The sequence below is a fragment of the Scatophagus argus genome, chromosome 6 (genome assembly GCF_020382885.2).
Source record: "Scatophagus argus isolate fScaArg1 chromosome 6, fScaArg1.pri, whole genome shotgun sequence".
NCBI lineage: Eukaryota > Metazoa > Chordata > Actinopteri > Scatophagidae > Scatophagus > Scatophagus argus.
This window is the reverse complement of record NC_058498.1, coordinates 12,347,315-12,367,730: the sequence shown is the minus strand read 5'-3', so window position 1 is coordinate 12,367,730 and position 20,416 is coordinate 12,347,315. Positions and strand designations below refer to the sequence as shown.

At 39.9% G+C, this 20,416-nt stretch overlaps 1 protein-coding gene and 1 non-coding gene across 2 annotated transcripts in view; one reads left to right on the top strand and one right to left on the bottom strand.

The window, feature by feature from the left end:
* Positions 1-10,243: 10,243 nt before the first annotated feature.
* LOC124061276 lies at positions 10,244-10,406 on the bottom strand. Its single transcript, XR_006843722.1, has one exon. It is a non-coding gene; the product is annotated as a U1 spliceosomal RNA (small nuclear RNA).
* Positions 10,407-15,507: 5,101 nt separating this feature from the next.
* Positions 15,508-20,416, top strand: part of pex5la (peroxisomal biogenesis factor 5-like a) — an 80,450-nt gene continuing 75,541 nt past the window's right edge. The window contains exon 1 of the mRNA XM_046391539.1: positions 15,508-16,264. Within this exon, the coding sequence (XP_046247495.1) occupies positions 16,244-16,264 (21 nt within the window). The 5' untranslated portion in view covers positions 15,508-16,243. The remainder of the gene's footprint in view (positions 16,265-20,416) is intronic.

The window sequence follows — 20,416 nt, the reverse complement described above, 5'->3', positions numbered from 1 at the left end:
TTCTATGTGGGAGGTCAGCACAGGATTGTCTCGACTGTGACACCACACAGCCGCAGAGTGCCAGAGTGGGTGACATAATGACACAGTTGGGATATGGTTTCCATCAGTGACTATAATGTCAAGATGCCCTTGAGAAATTATGAAATTCCCAGCAGACTTGCTCAACAGCCAATAGCAGCTGTGGATGCATGTAGACTATTGCATCTCCCAGCTGTGAATGTGTACCCTATGTGAAATAATGTAGACTAATGTGAAATAGTGTAGACCGAGATATGATTAATTTCTAAGATGATGAGCTACACATTCACAGTACGCAAATTTAATGATTAGTGATTTAGAGTGTCCTCTTTACAGCTTTACATGATGAGAAGCCAGTGTGTGTGTGTGTGTGTGTGTGTGTGAGCTGTTTGATTCTGAAAGAAACCAGGACGTTACATTGCAAACAATAAAACAATAAAGTTCTTTCAGATTTTTATCAGCACAAGTACATTTTAGACTCGACTGATGCAAAGCTTTTATTTGTTTTAAATAAGCAGAACTTTGTATATTGGTGTTAAAAAATCCACATTTCTATCTGGTACAACTTATCTCATTTAAGTCTATTTTTTTCATTTCACCGGTTACAACTTGTTAAATCATTTGTTGTCTTCTAATTTTTTCTTAAACTAATTGTTGAAAATGTAGGTGAAAATGAGAGATTAATAACTGCTACACGGTTCATAGTCAGTTCCAGCATAAAACTGATGGCTGGTTATTTGTGTGTGTGTGTGTGTGTGTGTGTGTGTGTGTGTGTGTGTGTGTGTGTGTGTGTTGGGGTGTGGCCTCCTTATTCCAGATACCTGCCTCCCTTCAACTCATCAGCCTTCACTCCATAAACAGCAGCTTAGTCTTTGCCCGATTGTTTTGTCGGCTAAGTGGTAGCTTTCAGTCCTTTACTCGGAATGTTTTGTACTTGGGTTATTTTCTGTGTGATTATCCAGTGTATTTGTTAACTTGTCTTTGTTGTCTGTAGAAACGGAGCCTGCTTTCATCGCCCACTCCACTTCCAGCCTGCAATCTCTGTCAGCCTGATCCATCCTCCATACCTCACAACCTGTCGGCCCTTGTCTCAGTTTGCCTGCACTCTGCCATCATATCTGTCTCTTACAATAAATGCTTCACTTACACTGATTGCCCCATGTCTGCTTCAAACCAAATCTTAACAGATTTGTAATCTGTTTACAAAAAAAATAGCAATTACAAAGGCAGACATAAAGATAACAAAGGATAGAATACAATGATACATTTTTACATATCACAAACAAATATAAAAAGATTATAAGAAGGCCTAAATACAACTGGATGTCAACATTAGTGAGCCAGAGAAGTGGATTATATTCAGTCCAAAAATTCCATAGGTTATAACTTTTGTCACATAAAATAAGACCTATTAGAAGAATATCACAATTGTTTGGAAATAAGTCTAATGAAGTCTTTCATTGAAGGAAACTTCAATGTCATAATTTTCCTTCCTATGTACACTATATAGACAAAAGTATTGTGATGGGGCTGCTTCTCAGAGGATGTGTGAAGGAAAATCTTAATGCTTCAGCATGCCAAGACATTTTGGACAAGCCTATGCTTCCAACTTTGTGGCAACAGTTTGGTGAAGACCCTTTTCTATTCCAGCATGACTGTGCCCCAGTGCACAAAGCGAAGTCCATAAAGACATGGTTGAATGAGTTTGGTGTGGAAGCACTTGACTGGCCCACACAGAGTCCTGACCTCAACCCCACCCAACACCTTTGGGATGAACTGACAGAAGATGTGAGCCACATCAGTGCCTGACCTCACAAATGCTCTACTGCATGAATGGGCAACAATTTCCAAATCTTGTGGAAAGCCTTCACAGAAGACTGGAAGCTGTATATAAGCTGTCACTATTGTCCATGTTGGTGTAATGGCTGTTGTCCCAATACTTTTGTCCATATATATGTAGCTGTGTGACTGTTTGCACTCTGGATTCAAGTTGTTCAGTTTCTTGAATTTAGGGTCATATAATTACATTTCAGCTAACTTCTCCCATGATTTCAGAGTGAGATTTCTCCATGAGCAAGACTGGTTTTTCACTTCAGCTGACCCTAACAAAAGGAGACATCTTTTTTTTCACCTAGTCAAGAATTCTGTGAATTTGCGTGTGGACATATTGAAATTTTACAAGACAAAGAGGATTATTAATTTGACTTTTTCTTTGCATATTAACCCACACAAACGCCTCATAAATCATCACACTAAAGAAATCTGTCTTTAAAAGTCACTCCTATTGATTGACGAGCACAAGAGCCGCCTGTAATAAGCGAACAACTGACAGAGCGTGGGGAGATGTGACCCTATTTCTGGTCTTAATGTGTAAGAGTGTGTGTGTGTGTGTGTGTGTGTGTGAGAGAGAGAGAGAGAGGAATGAGGAAATTAATGAGGCTTACCGTGGGTGGACATGTGTGGAATGATGTGGAATAGTGTGTGTAAAACAGGTTTGTGTGTGTAAAACACTTTAAAGCAGCACAACCTCCAAGTTCCTTCATTGACAGGTGGCACTGCCTGACACAAGGCGTTAGTGTTGAAGTGCTTAAGATGTTTTACCAGTCATTTAGTTCAGTTTTTTTTTTTAACAACTCTGAAGAGACTTTAAGTTTTCAACTTGTCAGGATCAAAGAAAAGAAGACTTGTTCTTACCGTAGCCATGTATTTATCTGAAGTGGTTTCCGTAAGATTTAGTGAAAACAAATCTTGACATGAAGTTTTCACGCAGCAACTGTGTGTGTGTGTGTGTGTGTGTGTGTGTGTCACTGTAAATCTATCCAGCTAATTATCCCATTGTGCTGTTGTGTACTGGGAGGTCACAGAAGTGTTATTGGCTGTCACCACTGACAGGCGGCACAGAGATGATCACACCATCTCTGTGTCAACCTAAAAGCCTGAACACACTGCAGCCAGTCAAAACACACACCGGGCATACAGCCAGCTCTGATGGGATTTACACAAGAGTAAATAAAAAACAAAAAAAAACACTGATGTCTAATCCTTTGTGAGCTGAATGTAATCATTTTTTGTCATGTAGCTTCAATATGAAGATATTTGTGTCACACTTTGCACAAATGTCACTTCTTTTTTTTTTTTTTAATCTAAATCCAGCTCAAAACGCAAAATGCTTGGTTATATAATGTTGTCATACTAATACACTTTGAAATAATTCAGTAAAATGACATTGGTTTTAATCTTGGTCACAATTTCTCTCAGATTTCTCTCTCCTATAATTCAGCTCTTCTGACTGACAGGCAAAAACAATAATGTCAAGCCGTGACTTTGGCCTATGTTTTTGACATAATTTACAAGGTCCTGCTATTAAAAAAGAACGTCTTTATTCAGAGCTGTAGTCGAAAAGGCTGCATCACTGTGTTGGCATCCTCTCTGACTAGGGGAGTGGACAGAGCAGACATTTTCCTAGGAACCCAGGACAGCACACTAGTGACGGATATGCATTAAAGGGGATTTGGAAGAGGATATACACAATGCCAACAGAAAAATGATTAGGTATATGCGGTAAAGACTCTATGGTTTAGCTCACATATAGCTCACACATCGAAACCAGCTGCAAATTGTTTTACTAATCAAAAGCTGTGTAGAACATCCAGTGTCCACTGTGGAACTTACATCTTCTCACATTATTGTTGCTCTAAACAAAACCCAGGTCATTCTTGGATGCACTGATGACTTGCATGATAGCAAACAAGATACAAATCACAGGTACTGATTTGAAGTAGTATTTGTCCTTTTTTGGTGGAGGCTAGCTTGCTTCCTGTTAAGGCAGGCTATGAACACATCTTGGACCAATCTACGAGAAGGCACAGAGATGAAACAGGTATTGATCACATCATCTAATTCCTGGAAAGAAAATAAAGAGGCATAGTTCCTAAAATGTTCTTTCATGTAGAACATCATATTATTTTACAAACTTGATTCCTGAAACTCGTGACATTAATTTGACACTTAGTCTTTGTTGTGATTCCTAAACTAACAGGGAAGCAGCATGTGACCAAAGGGTCACCAGTTCGATTCCCCTCAGACCAACAGGAAAAAATTTGGGGGTGTGCAGTGATTAATCAATGTTCTACCCCTCCATTAGTAACTGCTGACTTGCCCTTGAGCAAGGCACATAACCCCCCAACTGCTCCACCTGACATGGCAGCTCCTGTAGGTTTCACTGCATGTGATGGGTTAAATGCAGAGAAAAATTTTGGTGTATGTAAAAATATACTGATATACAATAAAGTGTGAAGTTTGAAGTTTAAACTATCACCAAATGAACTTTGCACCTGCATAAACGCCGCAGTATGTGGGAGTATGGATGTCTAATTAGAATCTGTGTGAAATTTATACAGTTATCATCCTAATGCAACAATTAACTGGCCTTAGGCTACACGCTCTGGATCCCTCCATTTGTCTCATATCTAATCTCATTATATCTCCATCCCTTTGTTCTGAAGGTGTCAGGTTTCTATTCATTGGTGTGAGCAAGCAGAGACTGGAAGGAGAGACAGAGATCAGATACAGGGATGACTAACTGCCCATTGTTTTGAACAGGGAGTTTGTTCACATGTGAGTCAACCTGTTTGACATAATAATGCCAAACTGCCGTGACAGCTTTCAAGTACAAATACTCAACGTGGTGCAGGAGTGATGGTACAATGTCACTGGAAAAAAAGGATGGATTCATTACTGACAGATTCCTTAAGCACATCATCTATCAACTTTTCAGATTCATTTAAGAGACTGAACAAAAGAACACACCATGTTTTTGATAAGCAGACCGATATATAACTTGTGGTTGCGGTGAATTTAAGTTTCCTCTGTCCTCAAGAAAGAGAGGCTTATGCTGAGAGAGGAAACAGCAGACAAGTCCTGTGATGTTTTGGCCACGAGACAAGTCAACCAACTTACTGGCATCATTTCCAATTTTTTTAATTAACACTCTGCATAAAAAACAGCCAAGGTGTTTGTAAGGAGTCAGCAACAACTGTCACGGGTGGCTAAATCACTACATAAAATATCAATACTACTATTATCAGCACTGAAGCCTTGTTTTGAATTTTTATTGTAGAGTCAATGGGTTTCATGGAAAAAAAACCAAAAGGAAAACTCTTCTGTGAGCATACACTCTTTGCTTCACTGCTAATGTTGTGTGCATGAGTATTGACATCTCCTTGTTATTTTAGATAATTCATACAATAAACATTTTTATTATGTATCATTAAAACTGTCCTGTGTTTCAACACGTGTATAATCAAGTCTGAGAATAGTATAAAGAAACAGTAAATGTCTGGCAGATCATTTGTTAATAGTGAAAAGTTAGCCAGAAGTGGCTCCAATGTCCTCATAAATCACAAAATATTGCTCTCCCTTGCATAATAGTACATAATAGTATAACATAATAGTACATTAGCTACTTTTAATAAAAAAAAAAACCTCAAAATCAATACTGGTGATTCTCTCCTTGAATTACTTGACATTGGAGTGAAACCAAATTATGTAGCAATTTCACTGCTTCACTGCAATTTCTTCTCTTGTTCTAAATAGCTTATCCTGTTCGAGGTCACAGGGGACTGGAATCTATCCCAGCATGCCCTAGGTGAGAGGCAGGATGCACCCTGTAGAGGTTGCCAGAACAGTATCAGAGGACTATCACACATTCACACGCACACTGGATGGTGGGATGAAACCAGAGCACCTGTACAATATGCAGCATGCTGACACGACAGGAACATGACCTCACATGCTGCTTAGCAAGAAGCACAAAAATAAGCATGAAAACAACTGTGTTTCAATCACAGTACAAAACACTTTGTACTTTCTATTTATATTGCCTTGCTGTAAAAATCATTAGTGCTACATGGTCTTCAGATACTGTTTTCTGCCACGCTGGAAGGAATAGAGCTCACCTTCGGCATTAGTTAAAGAGGATCCTTAATAAAGTACAAATAATCTCTATTGCTGCAGTAACTGACCTTATCACAAACAGTAAAGTGTATAGATAAAAGGAGAGCCACTGAGGGGTCAACATTGTTTGAAGGTGCTCACCACTCAGCGGGCTTGTGAACGCAACCTGCTTTTATCGGCCACCAAACAACTAAATGCCGCAAAAGCAGGCAGCTGTATTTGCATTCTAAACACTAACAATCAGTGGATAGTGATATCAAAGCACTGCAGACCCCTTGATCTACTTTTGTATTCATCAAGAAAATCCTGCATTTACTGATAAATATAAATACTTCTACATGAATATTCCTATTTTGGTTAATCTGGAGCACTTCAGCTGACATACAAGTATGTGTTTGCATTGGAGAAGAATGGGATTTCTGTGTACGCCTCTACTCATCTGAGGGAATATTTGAGAAACATAAATTATGAATCCCATGCCGTGCACAGATAACCGTGGTAATGAAGCCAGCACAACAACTGGATAGGCTACATATTTAAAGAGGCTACTTCCTTTGTGGACATGTCATCTGGGCATTAAAGATTCAGACATTGTGATAGTCCAACATTAGAGAGGACTGCAGGGTGAGTGGTTTGGAGACGAAAGCATTATCTGGAAATTACTGTGGGATTGATGCTTGGAAGAAACCAGAGCTTCACAGGCAAGGCGGACGTAACAAGACACAGCTTTAGACTTAAGTCTCCATAAAACCTCAGCAAACACTTTAAAATGCTAATGTTGCTCATTTAAGATGCTCATATGCTACATAAATTCAGCATTAGACAATATAGCCTACAGAGGCGCACATGTGGGGATTATTTATTGCTTCCCTTCACAGCATCTACAAACAACCTCTTTAATCACACCAGAAACAGCATTTAGGACATTCTCATACAAGCCACACAACCTTGACTCAGTTAGAATTAACCACAACAAATAACAAACTGCAGTTTCGGTGAGAGAGCTGAAAAATATTTATTTTCTCCAAATTAGTTTGTGTGTAATTAGCCTTTCTGCTACAATGGGACACGTCTCTGCCCACACTATCCAGTTTCTCTGCAACATTAGTCTCATTTGATCCTTATCCTGTCTATGATACCAGGCTACAGACGTGCATCAGGCTATAATTTACCATGGGAGAGAACAAGGCCTACGCATTCTGGTTAATCCTCAAATCCACCATAGTTGACCAAGACCATTTGTTTAATCAAACTCCAACTGGAGTCAGTTCACTGAAGACACTGATAAAGAAACAGTATACAACAGAGGTCCTGACTGTCATTAAAGCACTGAAAGAGTACGTCAGCAAAGTGAGCTCTTAGATCCACTCACTGCTAGGTGCTAATAGATGATTAGTAGCAACTTCAACTCTTTGTGTTGAGTAAATGTTTAAGGTACTGTTACATGGTGAGATGTAGTCCCAGTTTGTGCCACTGTGCTTTATCACAATGAATGTATTATTTAGGATACAATGGCAACACTCAGTCATGCATACAATTTTGCCTGGTGGTATTGTAGCAAAAAACTCCCCTGTGGTCCAAAAAAGTAATTTTTCCCATAGACCGCTATTACAAAAGAGACATCTGTAAAACTCTTGACAGGACACTTCAAACTGCAAACAAGGTCAATTATGACTCTTTCTGAAGGTTTCTTGTTTGTAAAACTTTCCTTGAGTTGAGAAAAGTGGTTTTAAAAATTGTGAGATCATCACAATGAATATTTGTTCAAGTGGGAACTCATAGGCAGGGCCTGTGGGACATAAATTAGTGAGCTTCAAAACCAGGAAGTAAAACCCAAAAGCCAGTAAACTTTTTTGTGTATACGTCAGCCAAATAGTTCTCATTGGACTGAATAGGTGCTAAGTTTGCATCTTGATTTGTGGACATCACTGCAATGCAACCGAACATCATTTTTCTTCCAAACAAATAAACACTTGGTGTTGTTTGAAACAAACCAAGATAGTCGTTTAACAACACTTCCAACTGTTCTGATGTATTTCCAGAATTTTCAAAGCTCTAATCATCTAATCATCTAAGCTCTAATCATCAGGATTCCATTCCAGTATTTTTTATCCAGTTTACTTCATACAGTCTCTTTCTGTATGTTTGGATGAGGAAAAAAATTGAATTCTAGAAATCCCTGACTGATGACTACGGTAATCAAATGACAGTTTATTATGCTAACAGAATGGTTCGAGATAAATTCTGCTGCTTTAATGATTCTCCATCTTTTCCACTACCACTACCATGAGGTTGACATTCATACTCCAGAATGAAATATGTCATCAACTTTTACAAAGGATGCCAAGAAATGTTTCTAAAGATATTCCAGGTCCCTATTGAGGACTCATTTTCTTAAAGACTTTGGTGATGCTCTGATTATGCCACCAGCAGCTCAGTGTTTTCACTTCTGAACAATCTCACATCCATACTTAATTTGGTTTATGACAAAATACCTATAAGTCTAGAGCTTTTTAGAAAATGTTAGTATGCACGCTTAACTAACACAGTAAGCATGGTCACCATTATGCTGAACACCAACATCCTAGCATTAGCACTGTGAGCATGTTAGCATCGAGCAGCTACAGCAACAAACAGCTGCTAGCATGTCTGTAGACTCTAACAGTAATCAAACTGTGGCAAAATGAAATCATGTAAATATAGAAATATGTCTGATTTTGAACATTTGTAAATTCAGTAATGTTATTATTATCACACTGTTTGATTACAAAATGGCTGGTGTAGACAACCCAAAGGACAGTGGAGGCTCAGCTGGTAAGATGTTTGTGTAAGTGTAAACTGGTACAAAGTATCTGCCACTGCAGATCATCTGACATAATTTGTTTGCTCTATTAACTTTTTGTCAGTCTCCTCCTCAGCGCTGTGTTTTGTTGGCTCACCGCTAATGACTTGTCCTCCACACAGCAGATTAGGTGTTAGTGTGGTAGTTACACTGTGTGCTGAATCAAAATAAACAACATTTTGTCTGAGGTGACCTGATGGCGCATGTAGTTTCCAGTAACTGGTTTTGTTGTCAAAAAAAAGGGAGGATATCACATAAAATTGCACTGTGACCGAACAGATGGAAGTACTAGAATCTGCTTTGTGATGCACAAGTCATTTGTATGGTTGATAAAGCAGAAAGATCTCTAAATATTACTGTGAAAACAACAATACTGAGGTCTGTGCAGGTACAGAACAAACAAACAATGCTCACCTTCTCTAATAGGTTTGCGAAAATACACACTGTTTCAGATTACTGAGTGACAGAGTCAAGGTCAGACTCCTCTCAAGTAAACAAAGCATGATGGTGACATCATCTCGGTCTTTTGCACCTCAAAAACAAACACACAAAGCCCAGACCAACAAATGGAAAGAACATAAGATGACAATGTGCTCAATCATTCATTGACGCATTGTGAGACCCGTCGCTGTTGGTTGTGCAACAACTGGCTGTCTGCAAATCACTTGTGAAAAAAAATGTCAGTTAGAGACTGAGCAGTATGTTTTCCCGTGAGAAATATGTGACTGAATTTATCTGACAAGGTGCTTATATATTCATGTTCAGCTGCATAACATTTTACAGCGTCTAGTCTTACCTCAGCCTGAACTGAACCAGCTGTGACGTTACATGATATACCTAACAGCTAATAGATGATACATGAGATAAAAGGGAGATTTTAATTTTTAATTAGCAGATTTGTCAGGTGACTTTAGTGTGTCTCTAATCATAATGGGCTCCAAAAATGTGCTACCTGCATTTTTTTTTTTCGTTCATCATAATCGGGCAGGCATTACTTCATTTAAAGTGCTTTGAAGCCAGAGATCACCTCATTTTGACATAGTTTTGAGATTTTTGGATTCCAAGGGCTTGTCCTGATAGACTGTTTCAGTAATGGGTATTACCATCTGTGATCCAGTTTTGAATGCTGACAGGTCATGGTCGTCATACATTGCTTGTATGGCAAAAGTACTAGATCTCATCACAAATTTTTTATTGCATCAGAAACAGAACTGCGGCTTATGATCGAAAAATAATTAGCATGAATACTCATTTGAGGTGGCACTTTGGTTGTCTCCTGAGGTGACTCTCTTGTCAAAGTAATTAAGTGAAGCCTGAGTGTCTTTATGCAAAAACTGTTCACGCATACTATAGTATTCCTGCTTTCATCTCTCTTGGACAAAAACCTCCCATGTCAAGATTTGGTTATTTTTAATGTTTTCAGACAAGTTAGCAGACACGAACGCAGTCCCCCATTACCAGATATTATGCAGTCGAGATTCCCACATTTGGGGAATTTGCAGGGGTCAGCACAACTGGAGTACAATGGCCGAGCCTCGCCCTGGGTGAACCACCTTCTTGTTTTATGCATGTGTTTCTTAAGCCACAGTGTGTCAAGCTCTGTCAGCCACCATAAGTTGGCCATCTTGTTTCCCCAACTGCAGAACCAATAAAGGCCCATCTTATCTTATCATACTGTACTAAATGTCGCACTGATTTTCAAACTTGGACATTTCACTGAGTGGAGTGGTGACTGAAAATAAGAGAAGATGGTTGTTTCTCAAGTAAACAGAAATTATGTTTGATAATTCACCAGATGTCTCACACACAAGAAGAATCTCTCGATTTCTGACAAACCATGACAGTATTAAAGTGCCCAAAAACCAAATGTCATGGTCCTTTTTACCTTTCTAATATGTTCAGCCTTGAAATCCATCATTGGCATGACAGATTTGGCACTTTTATTCTAGTTCTTTTCTTTCTCCACCGCTGGGGTAAACACAGCTTTACATAAAACAAACAAAAATAGATTCCGAGCTGTCTTGTACACGTTATAGATATGGCATAATATACACATGCAATTTGTGCCCACTGACTACAATTGTATGATTTTTCTCAATTTCCTGCTCAGCACTGATGAAAACTCTGTGCCTCTCTCATTCAGCTGGTACACTTCAGAGGCTGATAAAACATTTCAATTTGACAGAAATAATTTGTCCGTCAGAGAGCGCTGGCTGTCTGGTCCCTTGTACAGAGAGTAATTCCCATCATCTTAACATTAATTATGTTCTCCTCGTGTCTGTCAACACAGGAGATTGATGGCTGAGGGAGGAAGAAAAACACAGAACCATAGTCGGATGAATTCCAAAAATAGACTCAGAGGCCAGCATGGACATGTCTGTCATTTCACATCATCACGTGTGCATGAATGTGTAATTATTATTCATTGATAAAACACGGAGGTTCTGAATATGAAAGAATGAGGACCCATTGAAACCTGTCAAATTTGGGTCTGTGTATTTCTGGTAAACAATATATGTAAAAACACCTGGCCTAATAATCATGCTGACCTTTCATGCCTGTGGGCTGGGTTTGTTTCCATCTGGTGAGGACGAAAAATATGAAAACACAGCAGAGGGAGGGAAGAACTGCTGAACAGAATATAATGTTGACTACAGCAACAGATTGAAATCATTTACAACAGCAGTGCTTTAATTATATATTAGTATATATAGTATTTTTTCATGTCCACTAAGGTCTAAATACCATTAACAGTTAAAAGCTTCACTGATATTTTTTGTTAGAATGTGGCTTTAGGCCAAAAACATAAAGATGCTTTGCACTGTGTACAATTACATCACTTAATATGTTTTCTGGGCAACGAAGTTGGCATCATCAGTTGCCATGTGGTGCTGCTGGTGTGAGAAGTTGCCTAGTGCAGCTTTAATTCACACCCCCCTGTTTAGTGGTAACATCTGACCTGAGTACAGTGCCTCCTAGTAGCTGTCCAGATGGTGGTATATTGTGATCCTTTGCCACTCGGCTACACCTAACGAGCAGCTGAAAAGGGTTTGCATGAAACACATATGGTGAACTTGTGAAATTATGCATCGTTTTTACTGAGCAGAGGTAATACAAAAAGAAAGCGTGAAAGGATCATCACACATTCAGTGAGGAAAATAATAGGTGCAGGCCTGGATATATAATGTACAGGCTGAACAGCACATTATAAGCTCCATGCCAAATTAAAAGTGTCCTTAGAACAGCTATAGTTCATATTTTTTACAGTAACAATGTCAAATCATGATGTGAAAATAATGTGATGGGGAAAGGAGTTCTTCATAGGAATGAATCTACAGAAAAGCAGCTTTACAGCGCTTCAGGGAGTTTAATCTCTTTGTTTAACTTTACTGTTTTGGTTCACTCCCCAAGTGTCATTTTCTCCCAAAGCATTTTTTTTGTCTCATCAATTGCTGAATTACAATATGTCAGGCTGGTGCAATAAGGCCTTCCCATTTTGACAATGAGTCTTTCACCATGTGATGTATTTTTGCACTGTGTGATGCCATCCACCTTTGATCAGCTTTGCTACACTTTTCAGCTGTTCATTCCTCTAGGATCTGTCATGTCCAGCTTGTGCTGTGATACTGGCCAGCTGTGATAGCATTTACATGACATCTGTCTCTGTGTTGTTGTCTCTGTTCTTTATTGGGCTGCATGACATCCACAATGGGCAGTGTTTTTCCTGCTTCGTGTTCTGTTTTGCCATTTTAATCATATCAGCTGCAATGTGGAGTCAGTGACATCACACCAAATCTTTACTTTTAATTTATGAGACAAGAGTTTTGTGATCAGTGATGGCCCAGAATTGGTCCATGTCTACGAGGTACTTGAGGAAACTCTCAGAGGCCCATACTCCTGCTAAAGTTTTCTTCTCAGTTTGCACATGCATGGTTTCCATGTCAGTCTCCTGGAGCAATACGCAAGTAGCGTATATAATCTAATCCTTCCAGCACTTCATTAATTTTGCACTGGAACATCTTTGGAGTGGTGTTTATTCCAAAAGCCAGGAGCATGAGTTAATACCTCCCAAAATGGTGAGATAAACATTGTGAGGAGTCTGCTCTCTTCCTGAGACTGTGTCCAAAGATGTGAAGACAGTGGAGGCTTACGACTTGACCAGTGTTTCCTCTGTTATTAGCGATTCTCTTCTCATTCTATTGATATTCAGCTTTAGAGCCCTATAAAGACACACAGCATCTGTTGGCTTCATGATTGACAATAGGTCTGTCTCCGACGTGTTCTTTTTATCTGTAAAGTCACAATTCCGATAATTCTGCTTTTTCAGAAAGCAGAATTATGGGCTTCTGGCTTCTGGGCTAACTGTTGGAGAGACACTCTCTCATGCAGAGTTTTTCTTTGGTATGAACTATTCATTGCACTCAGCTAATGCCGTGTCATAGTCATCGTCTTCCTTGACCCCTTCCAAAGGCTACATCTCCAAGATGACCATTTTAGGCATGCTGTTGAAATATCAACTGCCAGACATGGAGGAGATGATAGCTGGCCAGTGTGCTGGAAAGGGTAAGTTATCAAGGCTGTCAGTGCATACCTCAAACATAAGAAAAAATGTTGTCTTTCAGATGGCTTAAGCCCCAGACACACCACAAAGACTAGAGCCAACAATGAACTAGCAAATGGGCTCAAAGTAGTCTGTATCTGTCTTTCAAAAAGGGAAAGTGGAAGAGCAAGGACTGCAGTTATACAAACTGTTGGTTTGATGATTAGCATCTGCCTACCATTTCCACACTCTCATTCACTACTTAAAAAGTTTCAGTTGGTCTTCAGTTGTTTTATTCTAGACGGCCATGTTGTTGTGAAGGTATTGGAATGATCTGTGTGTATCCCTGTGACTTTAGCAATGTGCTTATTCTCCTCACTTCTGTTTCTCTGCTTGTGTATTGAACAACCAATCTGCAATTTGGCTGAAAAGCTGCTGGCAAGGGTGGACTACTGTTGAGTCACAAAAACTTGGTCCATAGTAGCTCACAACCCACTTTGGTTGAGTTGGTTGTTATTTGTGTTTGACTCTCTCTGTATTTTGTTGTGTTGCATGTCTAGTCTCTGTTAAGTGCAATTGTTGTACCTCCAATGTTTGTAAAGACTTGTTTCAGTAGTTAGACTGTTCAGAAATTATCCTCGCTAACTAATTAGCTAGCCTAGCTAGCTTGTCTGTATTTCTGTACAGATATGCAGCCTTGAAGTGAGGATGGGGCGGCCGTGGCCTGGGGGTTTGGGAGGCGGCTTGTGGTCGGGGGGTCGCTGGTTCGGTTCCCCCACCGGATAGGCAGGAAAAATTTGGGTGTGGTGGGGTGATTAATGCGAAAAAAATTGCCCCCCCCCCTCCATTAGCCGGTTGATGTGCCCTTGAGCAAGGCACTTAACCCCCAATATGCTCCCCGGGCGCTTGATGCAGCCCACTGCTCCTGTGTGTGTTTCACTGCATGGAATTTGCCGGGTGTTGCATGTGTGTTCAAATGCAGAAGACAAATTCAGTGTGTGTATGTAAAAATATATATGCTGCCAATAAAGTGATTCTTCTTCTTCTTCTAGATTCTTGAGCTGATGACAGCTCAGGTGTTACTGTAAACCTTCCAAACAAGAGTTAATTATGAATGCAATCCATCTAAAACCAAAGATGCACAGAAGTCAACACCAAAGAAGTCAGATATCGATCCCCCTGCCCTCCGTCGCAAGGCCAAAGCAGTCAGCCTGTGGAAAATCATTGTGTTGGTCTTCAGGTGTTTCTCTCAGAACACTTCTCTCACCATGTCAAACAAACTGCAAGAGGACATAGCGTATTTATACTCAGAACATGTTTTATCAACTCAACAAAACAGCATCTCAGCATGAATGGTATATGAAGTGCAATTTAGCATTGTTGCTACTTCTAGCTTTCTGATCGGCCTGAGTGACCGTCTACATGTAGGTTTACCCGACATGTGCCTTCATGTTCATCTGAAAAGGAAAGTGAAAATGAGTTAAAATACTTTAGAGAAAAACACTGCCTTCCATTTTGCAAACTTAAAACATTTTAATCACAGTTTGCATTTCGTTCTCACAGCTGATGGTCATGATTTTTTAAGAGGAAAGTATTTCACCAGTTGATACGGTTTAATTTATTCTAGTTATTCAACACATTCACCTGGAAACTAAATGACTTCCATATAGTTTCAGTTATATACTGTAATTGTTTCTTCCACTAATTGGACAGCTGGGAACAACAGCTAATTTATTCATCACTTTTAGATATCACACCTTTTCCACACATAATATGTGCTGTGCGTAGTCTGTTTTTAGTATTTTTTAGTATTATGCAAGAGATTGCACAGTTATCTCAACACTGAAAAGCCACAAAAATATATATAAGGACATACAAAACATATATCCAAAATATATGAGATGTATATAAACATAACATAACAATAATAACATTGTTTTTTTTTGTGTTTTTTGTTTTGTTTTGTTTTGGTTTTTTTTGCTCATACTCATAAATACCTGCACCTTTATTTTTGCTATCTTTGTGCTGCTGTGACAATGTGAATTTTCCCAGTGTGGAACCAATAAAGGTCTAAATCTTATCTTATCTTATCTTATCTTATCTTATCTTATCTTAATGAAAGACACTTCTAAATAAATACAAATTTACTATGTGTTGTTTACAGGACAAAATGGAAAAAGATGCTTCTGGCATATCTACAGATGGATGAATGGACAGGCTAATATCAAAAATAAATCTATGATAAATAGGAAATAATGGACATACTCTGAAGTGCGAAATGTTCTTTCGTGCCTCCTTGTGGAGTACGTCAGCATTGGAGGAGGCACCAGAGGGCCGGGTCAGAGGGAATAGTTGGCAAATAGGAAAGAGGAGCGCACTATAAGTAGAGGTTGGACGCCGAGGAGCATCAAAACATTCTAACCACAGCCGAGAGAGAAGAGGGAGACAGAGGCGAGGTGAGAGTCACAGAGAGAATGAGAGAGACGTGGAGAACGACAACGCGTTCAGAATGAAGACTTAAGTCACCGTGATTGTATTCCTACATGGACACAAGGTTGCCTTGTAACAACCTGAAACGGTACGTGTAACAATCCGGCGTCAGCACGCGGCAAGGGAAAGGTAAAAGTGCGGTCCGACGTCGCACTCCTTTTGCGCCCGGCGCGCCTCGGTGTCACCGCGCAGAGAAATCCTGGACCAGCGCAAAGTGTCAGCTTCAGCACCTGAGGAGAGGACAGCTCCGCTCTGTGTGCCCCTCCGGACTTCCTATCCAACAAACTCTCTCCCAGCTTTCCGTGTTAACACTTAAAGGCTGACAGTCCGCTTCACAAGTCTGGAAAAAGTCTAAAGATCCACTGACGGAGAGATCCGCGACTGACTGTGTGCTCAATATGTACCAGGGGCATTTACAGGTAAGGAGGCATCTGCTTGTCTGTTGCTCATTTGTCCATGAAACGGAACTGTTTTAGTTGTTAAAGAATGGACTGGGGTGAAAGGGGCGCACGTCCACATGCACCCGAGTTCATGTCAAGGGCATTGTTTTACCCCAGGGCTATGAGGTAATCACGGTCAGTACTGAGGTAAGTAGAGATTTCTGCCATCAGACAACTGTACGCTGACAACAGAGACAAGCATGATGTCTTTGACAATGTGAAACAAAGGTGCTCATTTTCACTTCTTACCTAAGCGAGCTACGTTTGATCTGATTAACTAGAGCTGGGGCTTTTGGGGGGGGTTGAAAAAGACTGTTTAAATTGATGGGGAAGGGGTGACCTAGGGACTATATATGCACATAATGGTGTATAATATGCATTGAGTAAACGGAGGAAGAGGCGCTGTAGCGCGCCTGTCGCACGTGCAGTTGCATGACAAATGTAAACAGGAGGTAAGCCCTTATCGCTTAAGCAATGCAGCCGTGGGACACTGGGAACAACAAATGATCAGTTTCTCGACATGCATGCTTATGCACACGTGACGTCATGCAACCTGACGTCGCTTTTCATACAGCTAACTACAGTACTAACACTGTACTTGTAATGTTGCATCACCAGAAGAGACTGAAACTCAACTCAGACGTCACAGACAGGGACGAGAAAAGGGGCACAAAATAATCCAAACCTGCTGGAATAATGAACGGCATGATCACACCTCCACTGTTTTCCTCCTGCAGAAACCACAGGACTACAGTGTAGTGTGAAACGCTGCATGTTTGATGTACAGTATAATCACATGCTCTCGTTTCAGTTTTTAATCACAGCTAATAGCTTAGATGCATCAAGTGAAATGAATACTGTTTGTTGACAGAAATACTACGGTTGACAGAGATACTTCGGCTCCCAGACAGTTGATTATGTAATAAAATGCAACTCCTGACTCAGTGCTTGGGAACACTTAAGACCAAAATTTAATATTTCATGATATATTACTCAAGCAGCAGTATTCATTGGACATGCATGAAAAGGCGGTCAGCAGTCTGGATTGTGTTTACTGAATGAAAAGCCAGTGATACTGAGTTATGGTATGTGAAATAATCAGTCCTCTCTTTTCCATCTTTCATTCCATTATGTTTCCATTACCTCACACTTTTCATGTTTCTCATCTCATCATTGCACTGTGACTCATTAAGATCATAACTGAAACACAATACTCCTCTCTCTCAGTCGTTCTACTGGGCTAATTTAGCAGCTAATGTCCAGTAAATGGTGAAGCAGACGTTCTGTCTGTCGGTGTTGGATCGCTCACCGTGATGCTTGCTTGTGTTACTGATGCATTCATCTTAATGCTGACAACACTTTCTCCTTTAAGTGAAGTGTGTGTGTGTGTGCATGTGGAATCCGAGCTACGTGAGTTTGGGAAATACAGCAGGACCTTGGTCCCACTGAGAGTGGAAATCATGCATTGTCTGTATGTGAATGGGTGGGGTTTGTTACATCATGACAGCTACAGACAAATACACAAAATTTCCAAAATGTTCTGGGAGTGACTGATCACCATGTAGTTGTTTCTTTTAATATGAATGCTTAGAACACATGTTCAAACTGTTTCATAATTTACATATTATTGCGATGTTGGTGCACAGTTTTCTTTTTGAAAAGCCAATTTTATACTTTCAGAACAAGGGAACTTCCTCAAATTAGTGCCAGTTAGTTACAATTTGAATGCATTTTATTCAAGTCACTGTATATGATGCTGTAAAACACAGTAAAATCTAACACAAATGTTAAACATGTCATCTTAAAAAATTATTTCTACATAATTCATGGTGTGTGTGAATGCAGGCTTGGGGCATAAATCATTGAGAGTCTCCATAGCTTGGAATTTTAAATGAAGCTCATCCTTGTGCACGCTTCTTGATCTAACAGCAACGCAGCAGCCGTCAGTCACTCATAATCAGAGCTATCAGATTTCCTTCCACATAGCAGATACACTTGTAAGTCCTTCTTTATTACACGATTGTCAGTCAGAAAGATTTGTCAGCTTATGCTGCTGCAGCTCAGCCAGCTTGACTGTTGGAACAAGATAAGGACGTCCCATCTTTTCCTATTTTATTTTTTCCATTGTGTTTTTTGACCTTCTAATTTCTCTTCAGCTTGATGTATCTATACATGTGGGATGATGTGGAAGTATAATCCATGGGCCTTAAGGTATATCCGTAGACACACTAACATTTTTTGCAAAAAAATTAATTGCTGTGAATCGGCACAAGGTGCTACAGTATTGGGTGGATCAAATTTCTCGGCTTGAGTTTCACGAACAACGCTGCATCTCGTCCTCATGGTTGCCATGTGTAGATTGGGCTCTGCATGGATAATATGTGAGTTTGCTGTACCCAGTGCTGCCTGGCAGAAACATAATGAGAGACTCAATTAGTCTAATCATGCTTGATGTATCATAAAGATGTGAGTAAAGGTATTGTCAGCATCTTGCAGAAGATACCAATTTCTGTTGTGCATGAAACAAAGATTGTGCTCCTTTTGTTTGTGAGCAGAGGATCACTGTACTGTATGAAGTGCTGGGAAAGATTGATGCAGTTAAAACAAAGCAATTTAAAGGCGTGGACGTCAGCAGCATTGCTCTCTCTGTGAGGTGCGACTGAAGATGCTGCGAGTGGAGCTGATTCAGCACAACTGCTCATCTTTATCAAACAGAAAGCCAGAAGAGTTATTGCTTACGGCCAATGTACTGTATATTTTTGCTTTGATGTACTACATATAAGAGAGATTTTGAGCGTGTCTCTATCCTATACTCCCTCAGAAGGTGCTTTCCTGTAACATTTTGACATCACAGATTGCAGTGTAATTGCTGTAGTGGTTTCCCTGCTTTGGTATTCATGTTTACAGTGAATCTAATTACAGGAGTGGTTGTACTGTGTGTATAAAATACATCTTGGCTTAATGGAAGTGATGCTTCAAGGCCTTTGGATATTTGCTCTGTTAAGCACAACATGATTACATAATTTGATTACCATATTCCAAGTCCCCCAGGGGAAAACCTGGATGGATGCTATTGTTGATTAGAAGCAGATCAAGTCTGTTAAGATCTCCATCGTTCACACCATCTTTTTGTTAAGCTTTATTTATCCAGTTTGGTTTGTTGGGTGAGAGATTATTTGTTTAGAGGTGGTCCTCCAGCACTCTGCAAGAGTAAATAGGCCACTGATACAATATGAAAATCGCTGAGTTGTTCAGAAACAGTTTTCTGTATTTGCATTTCCTGTTTTCTTTTTTGTTTTGGCAGTGTGGATATTTGTGACAACCTAATACATCTCTTTTTGTGTTTCTCCTGTTTGTAGCCAAGGTTTGTCCAAAAACCTTTGCTCAAGGGACACTAAAGCCCTGACAGACCCAGTCTCCTCTTAATGTGACTTCACAGTTAGACTTGACACTGACACATTAAAATGCAGCTAACAAGCACAATCAGATCTGTTTTATGAAATGCAAACTAAAATGTTACGAGTCCTAATGATTTAAAATATGCTAATCAATGCCGAAGTAAATCATGTAGTGTTTAATGGAGGAAAACCTCTTGAAGAGATGTTGCAGAATAAACACAGGAAAAACAGAGCAGAGCAATCAATCAAACCATTAAGTTGACCGACAAGTCGACAGGGCACCACATCGCCAGTAGGAGTCTGCAAGCATGCACTCATCAATCACAGCTGCACAGTCCATCAGGCCGTCATTCTTGGATGTTCACTTCTAGTTCAAGTCCTCTAAAACTCTGCCTTTTATTCACTTCACCCACAGCTGTGGTGGTCAGCCACTGCCATGACTAAGGGGTCCTGAACACGTTTTTCCACCGAGACTGTTTTAAAGTCTCCTTGATTTAATGAACCGTGGTCTTGATTAAGAGTGATTTAATAGGCTTGACTATTTCAGGAGACAGGATAATGAGTGAAATCAGGTGGTATCCGGCTGGAACAAAAGCTCCACAGGCACCACTGCTCTGTTTGGTGGAGACGTGTGGTAGGGCAGGAAACGAATCGTCTGCAAGAAACGTAGTCTAAAGCTGTTCAGTGACTGTACTTTGGAGCCTAGAGTGAGGAAATTGTGAGAAATTAGAAA